This window comes from Gekko japonicus, unplaced genomic scaffold (genome assembly GCF_001447785.1).
Source record: "Gekko japonicus isolate JY-2015 unplaced genomic scaffold, Gekko_japonicus_V1.1 scaffold2025, whole genome shotgun sequence".
Classification (NCBI taxonomy): domain Eukaryota; kingdom Metazoa; phylum Chordata; class Lepidosauria; order Squamata; family Gekkonidae; genus Gekko; species Gekko japonicus.
In genome coordinates, this window is record NW_015172065.1 from 18,258 (window position 1) to 31,781 (window position 13,524).

At 46.5% G+C, this 13,524-nt stretch overlaps 1 protein-coding gene across 2 annotated transcripts in view; it reads right to left on the minus strand.

The window, feature by feature from the left end:
• Positions 1 to 265: 265 nt before the first annotated feature.
• The window catches only part of ARID5A (AT-rich interaction domain 5A), a 32,702-nt gene continuing 19,443 nt past the window's right edge, over positions 266 to 13,524 (minus strand). For both annotated transcript variants that reach the window (XM_015420821.1, XM_015420822.1), the window contains exons 3-7: positions 10,710 to 10,899; positions 8,858 to 8,910; positions 4,568 to 4,665; positions 2,892 to 3,054; positions 266 to 2,093 (exon numbers count right to left, since the gene is read on the minus strand). In XM_015420821.1, the coding sequence (XP_015276307.1) occupies positions 564 to 2,093; positions 2,892 to 3,054; positions 4,568 to 4,665; positions 8,858 to 8,910; positions 10,710 to 10,899 (2,034 nt within the window). In that variant the 3' untranslated portion in view covers positions 266 to 563. The remainder of the gene's footprint in view (positions 2,094 to 2,891; positions 3,055 to 4,567; positions 4,666 to 8,857; positions 8,911 to 10,709; positions 10,900 to 13,524) is intronic.

Below are 13,524 nucleotides of genomic sequence, written 5' to 3' on the forward strand. Positions count from 1 at the left end.
TCAGGCCACTGATCCATCAGGATCAGGTACTGTCTACTCTGACCATCAGCTGCTCTCCAGGGTCTCAAGCTAGAGGTCTTTCACATCATTTTCTGCATGCACGCAGATGCTCTGTCACTGAGCCATAGCCACATCCTAACGAATGAGGCCACCCTCTCTGCTCCTGCAATTCTGAACAGCTACCTTGAGGGCTAGTTACTTTGCCGGCAGCATTTGCTGGACCTAAAAGGTTATCAAACAAACTGAAATGGAACTGGGTCCAGTGTTACCACAGATAAAAATCTCTGTTTATATGAGTTTTGTTCCCTACTGGGTTATTTTTTTTTAACACAATATAGTTTTAAGTCATTTGCATACCATACCAGATACAAATATGGGTCAAAGTCTACAAGTTTTAAAAAAAATAGTACATGGTCCTGACAGTAGCATCTTGCCAACACTTTCCCAAACAGAATAGGACAGTCAAAAGGCTGAAATGCAGCACAGCTGCAGTTCAAGAGTTATTGTGTGCCTCAACCAAGATCTTGTGAGAAACAGTCTCTCCTGACATCCATGCCAGGTGGCTACAGCTTGGTGTTTCGGTGGTAGGAGGGTACGTGGGGAGAAGCGTATGCCGGCTGACTATGCCATGTTGAAACTGGGTACAGCCTGTGGCGTAGCGTGCTATCGTAAGATGTGGGGTAGTGGACAAGACTTGTACCCAGTGGCTGGCAGAGGTCTGAGGGCTGGACAGAAGCAGTTAATAATGGAGTTGGAAAAGCAGGGATTATGAATGGGCTGACTGACAATGAGGGGATCAGCGAGGGCAACTGCCCCTTTAAATGATCCCCTGTGCTACTGAAGTTCACAGGTAGCCTCAACATTGTTCCTTTATACATGTCCTGAAGCTGAGGCACAGGGGCTGCTGGGAAAACTGAACTTGACACACCCGCCTTAGGTTTACTGACCCCCTGCTGGCCACTTGGGGAAGTGTTGCGCTCCAGCCCATTGTTGAATTCCACTTCCTTGACAAAAGGGGAGACAACCTTCAGCTTCTTCCCATGAAGAAAGCTTTCATCCTCCAAGGTTCTTTTGTTCTTCTGAGCAGAGCTGCCTATCTGGCTTGGAGAAACAGAGTGTCCTCCATTCTTAGGAGCCTGTGGGCTGACTTTGGCCATGTTGACAAAAGGAGGAACCCAAGAGGCCTTGACATTCAGAAAGGGGGAGGAGCCTCTCTTATCACTGGGGCTGCGCATCTGAAGGGCCAAGTGTTGCTGGCCCTCCCCTCTCCAGGCAGGAGGTGGCTGACTTGGTTTCCTACGGAGGTCTTCTGGCTGGTCCTCCACGTCTTCCTGCCCTTTCTGAGATACACTGCTCGATGACAAGTCTTTCCCGGGCTCCTGATAGGCAGAGGAAGACTCTGTGAAATCCTTGAAGCCAGGATAATACTCTACTGGTCCTCGAAGTGGGTGGCAACTTATGGGTTTCAAGACATCACTTCGATATGTGTGGAAATATCCAGTGAAGACAGGAGGACCAGGTGAGGGGTGGACCCCAGAATTTCCATCTTCTGCTTTCTGAGGCACCTGGCTGTCCTTGAGGCTTGGAGACGCCTTCAACGTGCCTTCATTTGCTTTTGAGGCGTGAGGAGAACAAGCAGGGCGACTGGAGCCATCCACTTCTGGCACAGGGTTCTGCGCTTCTTTGTGATGATGACTGATCAAGGGATTCTTAGGGCTGGCCTCCGGCTCTGAGCCCAGGACTTCTCTGCTTCTGGCCTTCTTATACTCTGGGCAGTGGCTGAGGTGCTTCTTGTGACAGTACAAGGATTCAGCCTTGCTCACCTGAGCCAACAGCTTCTTTTTGGCCAAGGGGGACATGATGCCATGGTTCCCTTTGAAGTAGAAGCTGGAGAAGAGCCGCTGGTAGGCCTCAGAGCAGCAGCCGGCCCTGCAGTTGCAGTGGCAGCCCTCGGGGGGCTGGCCCTCGGGGGGCTCCCTGACATTTGGCAGGGGGAGAAACCCTTCGGTTTGTTCTGCAGGTTGATTCTGCTCAACACCGTTGGTAGGTTTGGGGGCAGAGACGACATCAGCCTTCAGCTTCTCTGGCAGAACCTGCAACCAAAGAAAATTTGCCAGGTGAATAGGGATTTGGCAACAGGCGCTCTTGAACTTGAGGGAACACAGAAAGGTAGCAGGTGCTAAAAAGAACTGCTTCCACTCATGTGGGAAAAGCCTCCCTTTTTCTCACTCTGTAAGGTTCACCTTTGGGCATCTACACGCAGGGCCCTTCTATCCTAAAAAAAAGGCACCAAATTAATCTGAATTTTATGCCACGAAAACCTGACTTCCACACCGCATATCATTATGCAGCTCTGCACTGATCTTCTTTGGCTTGTGGGAGTCGTGGGGACGAGCCTGAAACACTGCCTCCCAACCCATGGAAGCGTTCTTCACACTCAGATTTCAGCAGGCACTGCCCACGCAATGCAAAGCCATAAGTTCTAGACTCTTACTTTTTATAATGGTGTAGGTGAGTGACGATGCTTCTTGGGAAGCTCAGTTCTGCACCCAGCCCTGCATTCCGTGGAACAGTTCTAACTAAACGTTCCCCAGACGCTCCTGCTTCCAGCTCTACCCTGATCTCCGCCTTCCCCAGTTTGGACCTCATGCTGCCAGTATTTCTCAGCCTCTTGGCTTGGATCTTCACAAACCACCAGTTCACCCCCCCCAAAAAAAATATGGTGATGATATTCAAAGGTGGAATTAGCTGCCACCACAAAGCACACAGAATACGTGATACCGCCAAGGCTGCTGGCCTTGGGATGGGATTGCCTGACTTGACAGGCTATGTAATAGCACCTGAGGTTTGTGCAGTCGAATTTCCAGACATGTGGCTGAGCATTGCCTTACCTGGTCCCTACTCTTCTCCTTCTTGGATCTCTTTTTCTCCACAGCACTGTTCCCTTTGTCTGCCTTGGGCTCCTTGGAAACCTTGTACTGTTTCCGTGGCTTCACAGGTGGCAAGGGTTTGTCCTCTTCACCTTTCAGATGCCGCACATACGGGAGGACCAGCCTGCAAAGAAGATGCAGGATCCGTGAGATAAAAGCTCATGTGCCAGAGACCAGCTACGTCCCCCTCATTAACTGCAGCACCAGGATGCCCCAATCCCTAATGACAGGCATGCTTAGTGAAAACAAATACACATATAGGGTGCATTCAGACATGCCGTTTGATCTGGTGTCATGACAGTTCAGCAACGGATTTTATATGCACGATCACACAGTCAACATCTGCCTCCTGTCCCCAGCCGTTGGTTTCCGGCTCAAAACCCCTTTAACCCGGAGTATTTTGTTACCAGGTCCCAAAGTGGTGTTTTCTCAGCTCTCCCGTTTAAAGCCACAGTTTCCCCTGTGCGATCGCTCCTCCGGTGTCAAACCACATCCGATGATTTAACCCCCCTCCCCACTCGGAAGCCCGAGGCTTCCGTTTTTCGGCCGCCATTTTTTTCCTGCGTCGGCAGTATACGCATAAGCGGAGCTCCGCTCCCGCGTTTTTAAAACCAGCATTTAAATGGCCAGTAGTTTTGAGTTCAGGATCCCAAAGAGGCCAGTTTTGGGCGAAAAGTTTAAAGCGAAGTCTTCTGTCAAAGCGGTGAAATCACGGTGCTCTGCAGAACTGTCAAGCGAAATCTGCGATTTGCCCTAGTGGCTCTGCGCATGCGTGAGGATAACGTTTTTCAATTCCACGGATAAACAGTTATGTGCATGTGCAAACTCAGGGGGGGGGACCCCAACACACACTCCCATGTGATTGCGATTGTCCAGAGTAAAAATAATCGCGTCAGAACTGGACCAGTTTAAACCGCTCTCAGCATGCCGTCTGAACGCACCCATAGGATTGCACATAGAATCTGCCCTCTGCTGCAGAGTTTGCACTCCTGAGAACCTCAGCAGTCGATTCTAAGTAAGTCACTTGTCCTCAAGGTGGTGAAGCACAGAATTTTCTTTGCATGCAAAAGGTCACCGGTTCAATCCCAACTATCTTTAGTTGAAAGTATCAGGTAGCAGTTGCTGTAGAAGGCATCTACCTGAGACCAATGTTCCCTCTAAGCTGTTGAGTCCTGTGAGCACTAACTCAGCTTAGAGAGAATACTGCCTGAGACCCTGGTGAATTGCTGCCAGTTTCTAATTTTAGCTATGGGAGGGAGAGACCGCAGACTGCAAGCCTGTGTGGTGTGCTGACTAGAGTGCTGGACTAGGATCTGGGAGACCCAGGTTCAAATCCCCACTCTGCCACGGAAGCTTGCTGGTGACCTTTGGGCCAGTCACTCCTCCTTAGCCTAGCCTACCTCACAGGGTTGTTGTTGTGAGAATAAAAATGGGGGCGGGGAGAATGAGATTGAAAGCTGCTTTGAGTCTCCACTAGGGAGAAAAAGAGGACATCAAAACTCAAATAACTAAATAACATCGCATTGCTTGTGAGATACCATGGATCGTCACTACATATCAACCAGACCATCGGCTTGCCTGTTAGAGCAAAACTTGTTCCCTCTCAGGCAGAGATAAGAAAGGGCAGAGTCCCATACCTCTCGTAGTGTCTCCGGGTGCAGGTGGCAGCGCTGGTGCTCCCGGGGCTGCCGCCCAACATGTCATACACATTCTTCCAAAGACGTCTTCCAGTCACCTGCGACAGGAACAAATTGGGAGAGACTAGCATGAGGAGAGGTGGAACTGTGTATAAAAACAAAGGTAACAACAGAGTGGGGAAGGCATTTTCTAAAGGGAAAGGTACTGGGGATTATACCACTGTGTGCAGAATGCATGATCAATTTGCTGCACGTATGACCCTGTCGTCATTTCACTGTTCTCTGCTAAGGTACTGCCATATTCTTTACATCCACCCTCTGAACTATGCCTAATAAGCTATGCTCATTCAGAATTTGGTGGCCGCAGTCCTAGTGCTTGGCTCATTCGATGTCTCCCCCTACCGAATGTTATCGACCTCTACTGTGCTTATTAAATGTCTCTTCATATGGAACGTTATTGACTTGCACCGTGTAATCTGCTTTGAGCCTCAGTGAGAGAGGACTACAAATACAGTAAATAAACATTAACAAATATAGATTCAAGGAGGAGATAAATATCCGAACTTTCACAGCTCAGCCTTTCTTTTGTGATCACAAACTAGCACCGAGGGAGAGAAAGCGATCCTACCCACACGCTTACAACATGAAAGAATATATATCAAGGGGGGGGGGGAGACAGAGGAGCACATTGAACCTAGAGAAGTCCCACCCAAGCTCTAACTCCATTTTGCAAGCAACATTCACTCGATACTGTGAAAACGGCAACCTACTTCCCCCATTTCTCATTTAAGCATCTAGCAGGATAAACACCTCTATGCCATGCCGTGCCTTTCACTCCCTGTGGAGAGCACTGGATGGGCATCGTGTCACACCTCTCCCTACCTGGACACTACAACCCAGAACTTGCCAAGCTAGACACCCAGTGGCTAACAGGCAGCAGACGGGCATTTGATTCAATGCCTGCTTTGAGGATGAAGAGTCCCTAAAGGGGAAGCTCTGCTAAAACAGGCAACAAAACCTTCCTAAAGAGAGACCAACATAGATCAGACAGTCCCAGATTCTCCCCCAACCCCTCCCTGGGACAGTGACTGAAGTAAATTTAGGTCGCTGAGTTTCCACTGTCAGAGCTGGCAGGAGCTTTGCTGACTTGGAACCGAGAGATGCACAAGTTCCCCAGGAGTCGTTTGCAAAAAGGCCGCAATGTTACACCTGCCTTGATGGGGCTGCTCCATCCTCACTACAATATGCTAGGAAGCCAGCTCTTTCAATATCCCACTGATTGTTGCTGCACTGAGGGCATTGTCCAAAGGCGTCGAGTCAGGAAACTGGATCCAGCAAACTCACTGTTGAGCAGGCCAGAGCCTGGCAGTGAGGCTCGCAAACAACATTGTTTTTATTCAGAGTTGCTGAAAATGCCACGTTTTTAATCCTTATTTGATAAGGTGCCATGAGATCCTTTGCCCTTTTGCCCGCAGGAGACTGAGCTAGCTACCCCCAGGATACCTGATCCGGCAACCTGTCCTGGGTTTCAGAGAGTTTCCCTTTGCCCAACTCTTGCAGCCATACAGGACTACTGGGAATACCATTGCTTTGACCATATGAACTTTTGTTGGCAGGGTGATGTCTCTAATTTAATTTCATGGCTGCTGTCACTGTCTGCGGTGATCTTTCTTGCATTTGTTTCTTTAGGATGGTGGTGATTGTTGCCTCCTGTACAATGTCATGAACCTCTGTCCATAGTTCTTCAGGCACTATCAAATCTAGTCCCTTAAACCTATTCTTCACCTCCACTGTATATTTATCAGGGATCTGATCTAGGTCAAATCTGAATGGCCTAGTGGTTTTCCCAACTTTCTTCAGTTTAAGTGTGAATTTTGCAATTAGTAGCTCATGATCTGAGCCACAGTCAGCTCCAGGTCTTGTTTTTACTGACTGGATAGAGCTTTTCCATCTTTGACTGCAAATTTTATAATCAATCTGATTTTGGTGTTGCCCATCTAGTGATATCCATGTGTAGAGTCGCCTCTTAGGTTGTTGGAAGAGGGTGTTCGCTATGACCAGCATGTTCTCTTCATAAAACTCTTTTAGCCTTTGCCCTGCTTCATTTTGTTCTCCAAGGCCAAACTTGTCTGTTATTCCGGTTACCTTTTGACTTCCTACAGGAATCAAATCAATTGAAAGGCGCCTTGTTTCATTATTCCAAGGAGTGGCTAATATACATTCAAAGTTCTAATCCACACTCAGGACACTCCATCCTTACTAATACTTACACACTCTTCTAGAAAGGAGGGGGAGATGAAACTGCAAACACTTACACACTATACTGCTTATAATTCCTTATGCTAACATAATTTTATTGTCATCTCTACAACTTATCTATTTAGTCTTGGTCATAAAAACTTGAATTCTCGTGTCTACTAAAAAGGAGGTTTCTTTACATTGGAGATATTTAATCTGAAACACCTGGGCTTTAGTTCCTCAAAAATCCTTTAAGGCAATTACAGACCACTTTCATTTTGCTGTCGAGAAATTTTAAAGGTACACTGTTATACAGCAAGCACTATTTCAAAGAGCATTATCTGGGCTCATGTTCCAAAAAATCCATACAGAAACTTAGAGCATTTATCAAAATTTATAAAAAACAAGGCGCCTTTCAATTGATTTGTAGAACGTCTGACGTAACGTGCATATTGAAGATGAGTGAGTATTAGTGAAGATAGAGTAAAGAAATCAGAAATATTTAAGCGTTATGTATAGGTGTATAAACATTTGTGTATTCCTGTAGATTACTGATTAACACTACTTGAAGATGTTTGTATGACACGCAGAAATCGCGGCCAGGAAAATAATAGGACTCTTTGAAACCCTTATTGAAGGTATTTAACCATGGATCTTTTTTCTGTTAAAAAAAAATTGTAAAGAAATTTTGTAAAAGATCCGAAAAAAACTTTGAAAAACATATTAATGTTGATGTGTGCAAATTGTTTTATATTGAAGGTTTGTTCAGACGAAGAGACGAAACGGAACTTAATCCGGAGGTTCTCCTCAGCAGCAATCACTTTATAACGATCAAAATAACTTCATGTATCTTTATAATCACAATTACTTCATGAATGTTTTTACAATTTTTTTAAAAAAGTTAAGCTGTATCAAGAGGTTTACACCTTCCAACCTTAGAGGATTACTCCTGAGGAAGACTAATGAATTGACTATAAAACCGGGTGCTCATGGGGGATATCCATGATGCTGGACTTTTCCTTGAATATGTCAGAATTTTTGAATAGATATACATATTGATGTTCACATGAATTATTAAATGTTATTTTTATCACAGTGTTTCCTTGTTTTTTGGTATGTACCTACAACTGTGATCCCTTCCTTGTACTCATCCTCCAGATGGTGGCTGGAGATCTCCTGGGATTACAACTGATCTCCAGGTGACAGAGGTCAGTTCACCTGGAGAAAATGGCCGCTTTGGAAGGTGGGCTCTATGGCATTATGTCACATTGGAGTCCCTCCCCTACCCAGGCTTTCTCAGGCTCCACCCCTCAAATCTCAAGATATTTCCCAACCCAGAGCTGGCAGCCCTAACTAGAAGACTAAAGCACAACCCAGCTCTCCAACCTCCAACCAGGAAGTACCTCAATGGGGCCCAGAGTCAGAGTGTCACCCTGGGCTGCAGATTCATTCAGGTTGTGATCTTATCATGGAAGATGTTTCTGTTCACTTAAAGGCCTGAGTTGAGTAACTGGAACCCTGCCCCCTCAAGTTGCTTTCCAGACCCACAGATTAAAGACAGACAGATGGACAAAGGCTTGAAGACTCTTATCTTTGTTACTTCTACAACTGTACACAATGCATGCACATCAAACCTCCCAAAGCACTACAGCCAAGACATGCATCTAGCCCATCAGAACATACATAGATGTTAAATCCCGACTGCTTCGAACATTGATCACTTCTATAAATATTTTACAGTTTGCAAACCACTTCCAAAGCTTTCACGCTGATTTTGCATATAGATTACAATGCGCTTTGGGCAGATTTTATTATTACTCTGTAAAGTGGCACATATCAATTGAAATAACCACCACTCGGGGAAAATCTTTACTGTTCCTATTTTTTAGATGGGAAACTGAGGCTAGGAAACATTATAAGGATTATACCCCCACTATATTTATTTACTTAAAACAATCTATGCTGCCTTTCCACCTGAATAAGGTCCCCAAGCTGGCAAACATCAAGGCATTAAAATATAAAATACCATTTATTTTCTTTTTTTCCCCTTACCAATTCATAGGCTCCAAGTTTTTCCACAACTTTATAGATCTTGTACAGGTTAACTGTGGGGGGAAAGAACAAGGAACATATCAAGGAATCAGAGCAGCAAAACACAATGCAGACCATTGGTCTCAGGCAAGGTTCCATATGTGATGCTATTCCATGGAAACACAGAAATCCTAGAGAACATGGTATTGGGTGCTGGACCCAGCTTCCTGAGAATTAAACTTTCAATCAGAGCTAGCTTCTAGTCCTCAGAGTTGCACAAATATGTATGCAAATACACAGGAAATGTCTGCTAAAAGACCCAGGCAGAGAGGGTGCAAAACAGGGGGCGACACATAACTCCTAGTCCTTCCCCCTCCCTGGACTAGCAAAACCAGATAAATTATGAAATATGGGAGAAATTATGCAACTTGTGGAACATTCATAATTTAAAATTCTAAAATGGAGCATTACTTAGTGTACAGTTACAATTCTCTTTCTTAAGCCCAGTGACATACACGGCCCGAGCCTAAGCTTACATGCAACTGCACACACTGTTGAATACAAGGTCCATACAAGTGAACACAGGCAAAGTGGAGAGACCTACTCCTCAGTCTCAGAATTGCTGGTTGAAATGTTCTGCAGAGCAGGGAGGAGTCCAGCTGTACCGGCATTCAAAGGAGTCAGTCCAAATATTTGCTACAAGCGATTAAGCAATGCAGGTATTCTTATGAACCAGACCCAAGAGATCACAAGAGGACATGAGGGAGAAGACAGTATGCCAATGTGTGTGCTTCAAGATATTCCCAGGGTATAACACTCTCTCTCTCCCTCTCCCCCTCTCCCTCTCTGCATTAGCCACACCCCTGCCCAGAGTTCCCTCTAAGCTGAGTTCGTGTGAGCTAGCTCACAGTTTTTTAGCCTCTGGCTCACACATTTTTGTCTCAGCTCGGGGAGGATGGCTCCAGAGCAAACTAATTGATGCAGTAGCCAAATCACTCGCTCACAACTTTAATGCCAGTAGCTTACAAAGTAGAATTTTTGCTCACAAGACTCCACAGCTTAGAGGGAACATTGCCCCTGCCCTTAAACTAACAAAACTGGCCAGCCTAGTTTTGTGTAGGGGGGTGGGGGGTGCATCAACTGGGGTAACAATAGCAGCAGCATTTCCAAATGGAAAAGGGTGATTAGAAGATGGAGCAATTGCAAAATCAGCAGGTGCACTGTTAAGAATAAAAAGGCCTCACAACATGCCTAGCAATCACATCATGGACACCAGCCAATACGTGCTGCTTGTGATATAAGTGTCACTTCTATCCCCCCAAACAGAGGTCATTTCGGGGGGGATCGCGGGGGATCGCAGTTCCCCCGGATAAGGTACGGGGGGGCGGGGCACATTATGAAGCCCTGCCCCCTGCTTCCGGCCGCCCCGCTTCCGGCCCTCATTCAGCCAGGAGGAGGCAAGAGAAGAGGAAGGGTAAGTTGCTTCCTCCCTGCCTCTCCCCACCCCTGCCTGCCTGGGGCCAGGGAGGGCCTTTGCGGGACTTCCTTGCACTCCCGCCGGCCTTGCAGGTCCACCGCCGGGCCCCTCATGGGGCTCGGCAGTGGAGCTGCCTAATGAGTTATGCTAATGAGTTCCCCTAGCTCTTTTTCTACGAAATGACCCCTGCCCCCAAGGGTGGGGAGGACTATAACATCAAGCCTGCTAGGTCACACAACCACAGCTAGCAGCCCAACTGCTCGAAGGCAATGATTTACTGAAAACAGAAATGCTTGCTTTAGGTAACATTCATCTACACATATTACAGAAGGCAATCCAAAAGGTCAGGGACCAGGTAAGAAGGAGCCCATCCCAGAAGGCAGACAAATGGCATACTCTGTTTGAAGCCAAGATGAGGCACCCTCTCAATTGGCGTGTGACGCTCCTTCATGAACTTGTACAGGTTGACCAGGAAAGTTTGCTCTTCCTCTCTCTCCTCGGTCAGCATTTGTTCATCTCCAGATTCCTCTGTGAGAGTCTTCTGCTCCACCTTGGAAATATCAGCTGGCTTCATTGCTGGGGCTTCCTGGGGAGGGACACACACACATATCCAAGGAGTCACTAACTGCTATGATGAACTTGAGCAGTTACACTGGGCACATTATGAAACCCTATCTTTAGAACAGAACATACATCCCAGCAGAAGACCAAACATTTTTGCCTCTGTGCTAACCTTTTCCTCAGAGTACAAAGAATTCCAGCAAGATCTAACCCCTGCCCCTCCCCAAACCAAAGCAGAAGGGCACAGCTACAATGCAGACTTAAACCAGCTTCCATAACTTCCTTTCTCTCAGGGAACTGCTATTCTGTGCAGGAGATTCTCTTATCGGAAAATTCTCTGCCAGTTCACCAAACTGAAATTCCAAGTAGTCTTTAGGGGAAGCTTATGACAGTTAAAGCAATAAAACAAGTTTGGACTGCAGCTCTTCCCTGGAATGAGTAAAAATATGGAGAGTTCTCAAGATCTCATTTAATCAGAATGGGCCTGAACCACTTTGGCACCTAAAATGGAAAATCCGAATTGAAGTGTGCATGAATGTGCATAGTGTTGTGATAATGCACACTGTTAACATCATCAGTTTATACCACATGCCATCTTTTTCACCGTAAGGCACCAAAAGCCAATTTTACCAAACCTATTACACTTTTTGCGGATCAGAGTGTTAGTGTAAACGTGATCATGTGTATGTCCAACTTGTAACAACAACAGATAATTGTGTTGTCCTCGAACAGTGCTCAAAATCTTGCCACCTGGGGCAGCTGTCTCAGTGCCAGCCCTGTGTCTAGCCACTAGACAGCATTCCACCAGTAATTTGAAGGTCCTCTCACTTCCATTGGGAGTCACTCTGCATATGGAAGACAGCTTCAAAGGGTCAACCTTCAAGCCAGTTTCTATTTTAAAAAATCTGCTCCTTATGGGACCAAAATCATTAGCTCTTGGAGGAACAGAAAACAGATGGAACACTGCTTTGGTTTTGAACAGCTGCATTAAGCCACAGAGCTCAAATCCGTGACCTGCAACCCCGGAGTCAATTAGCAAGGAGAGGGACTCTTGTTTACCAAGCAAGAGCTCCACTGGTTGCTTAACAAATTCCAGCCACTGCCTGCTTTTTTCTGCAACCTCCAGCACATCTGGACTTCTTTACCTCACTTAAAGGGACCATGCAGCTCAGTGGTCAGGCACACAGCTGTGCACGCAGAAGCTCCACATTCGGTCCAGAAAATCTCCACTTACAATGGAGGAAAGGCCTGAGATCTAGAGGAAGCAGCTGCCAGTCTGAGGAATCAGTACACGGCCAGATAGCGTAAGGGCTGCCCTAGGTATCAGACACTATCACACACAGAGTGGCCAGCTTTGGCCTAGGAAACTCCTGCAGACTTATGGGTGGAGCCCATAAGGGACCTCAGCAGGTTATAATGCCATAGATTTCACACACACACACACACACACACACACACACACACACACACACACCAAAAAGCAGCCATTTTCTCCAGGGGAACTGATCTCTGCAGTCTGGAAATCAGTTGTAATACTGGGAGATCTCCAGACCCCACCTGGAGGTTGGCAAGCCTAATAATGCATTTTGTTTGTCAACAGAAAGTCAAGACATTGGCAAATACCTGCACAGGTTCTTCTCATCTTGCCCCACAAAGAGATACAAGTTATGAGCACTGCTCCCTCTAAGCTGTGGAGTCTTGTGAGAAAAAAGTCTACTTTGTGAGCTACCGGCATTAAAGATGTGAGTGAGCGATTTGGCTACTGCATGAATTAGTTTGCTATGGAGTCATCCCTCCTGAGCTACAACAAAAATGTGTGAGCCGGAGGCTAAAAAACTGAACTAGCTCACACTAACTCAGCTTAGAGGGAACACTGGTTATGAGGGGAGAAGGGGCTTATTGGGGCTTTTAAAGGGGGCATAAATCTGTACCAACCAAAGCAGAATTCTGCGATCTGTGTCACTTTACATGTTCCAGCTATGCAAATAAAGCCCCCTTAATCACAGCTCACAAAACGCGCTACTACCTCTGAGTAAGTAACTTGCCACAAGTCACCTACAAGAGATTCTCTCTCGTCACAGATGATCAGGCAGGTTACAGCCTGGCTTTGTTCTGCACCATTCACTCCTTTCTCTGGGCCCCAAAGAGATGGAGAAAGAGTCACACAGATAAGGAAATGTGCCCACACACACACACCTGCAGCTCCACAGACATAATAAAAATAATGCCCTACTTTACAGGGTTGTTGTCCAGACTGCTGAGATAAGTGCTCTGAACACTCAAAAGCTCAATACCAGAGGTATTGGCCCATGGATCACAACCAGCCCACAGATGCTTTCTAGCCAGCCCTCAAGCAGCCTATTAATTTGTTGGGAGCACTGACTTGTCAAGACTGGAGCGATGACCTGTGGGCGGATGTGTCTGAAGAAATGATCAAACTGTGAAAGGGCCACCGAGGGCAGCAGAGTGGGATAAAAGAGCCCCATCTGGGTCTCGACACAGGTGAGAGAGCTCCAGTTTGCATGCTGGTTCCAGCAGCGGCAGAAGATAAAGCTGTGCTTATGTCAAGGTGCCACAGAATGCAGTACTGGGTTGAAAATTCAGCCTCTTGGGGAAAGAAAGCTTTGGGTTTTGAAAATAAAGCAAGCTT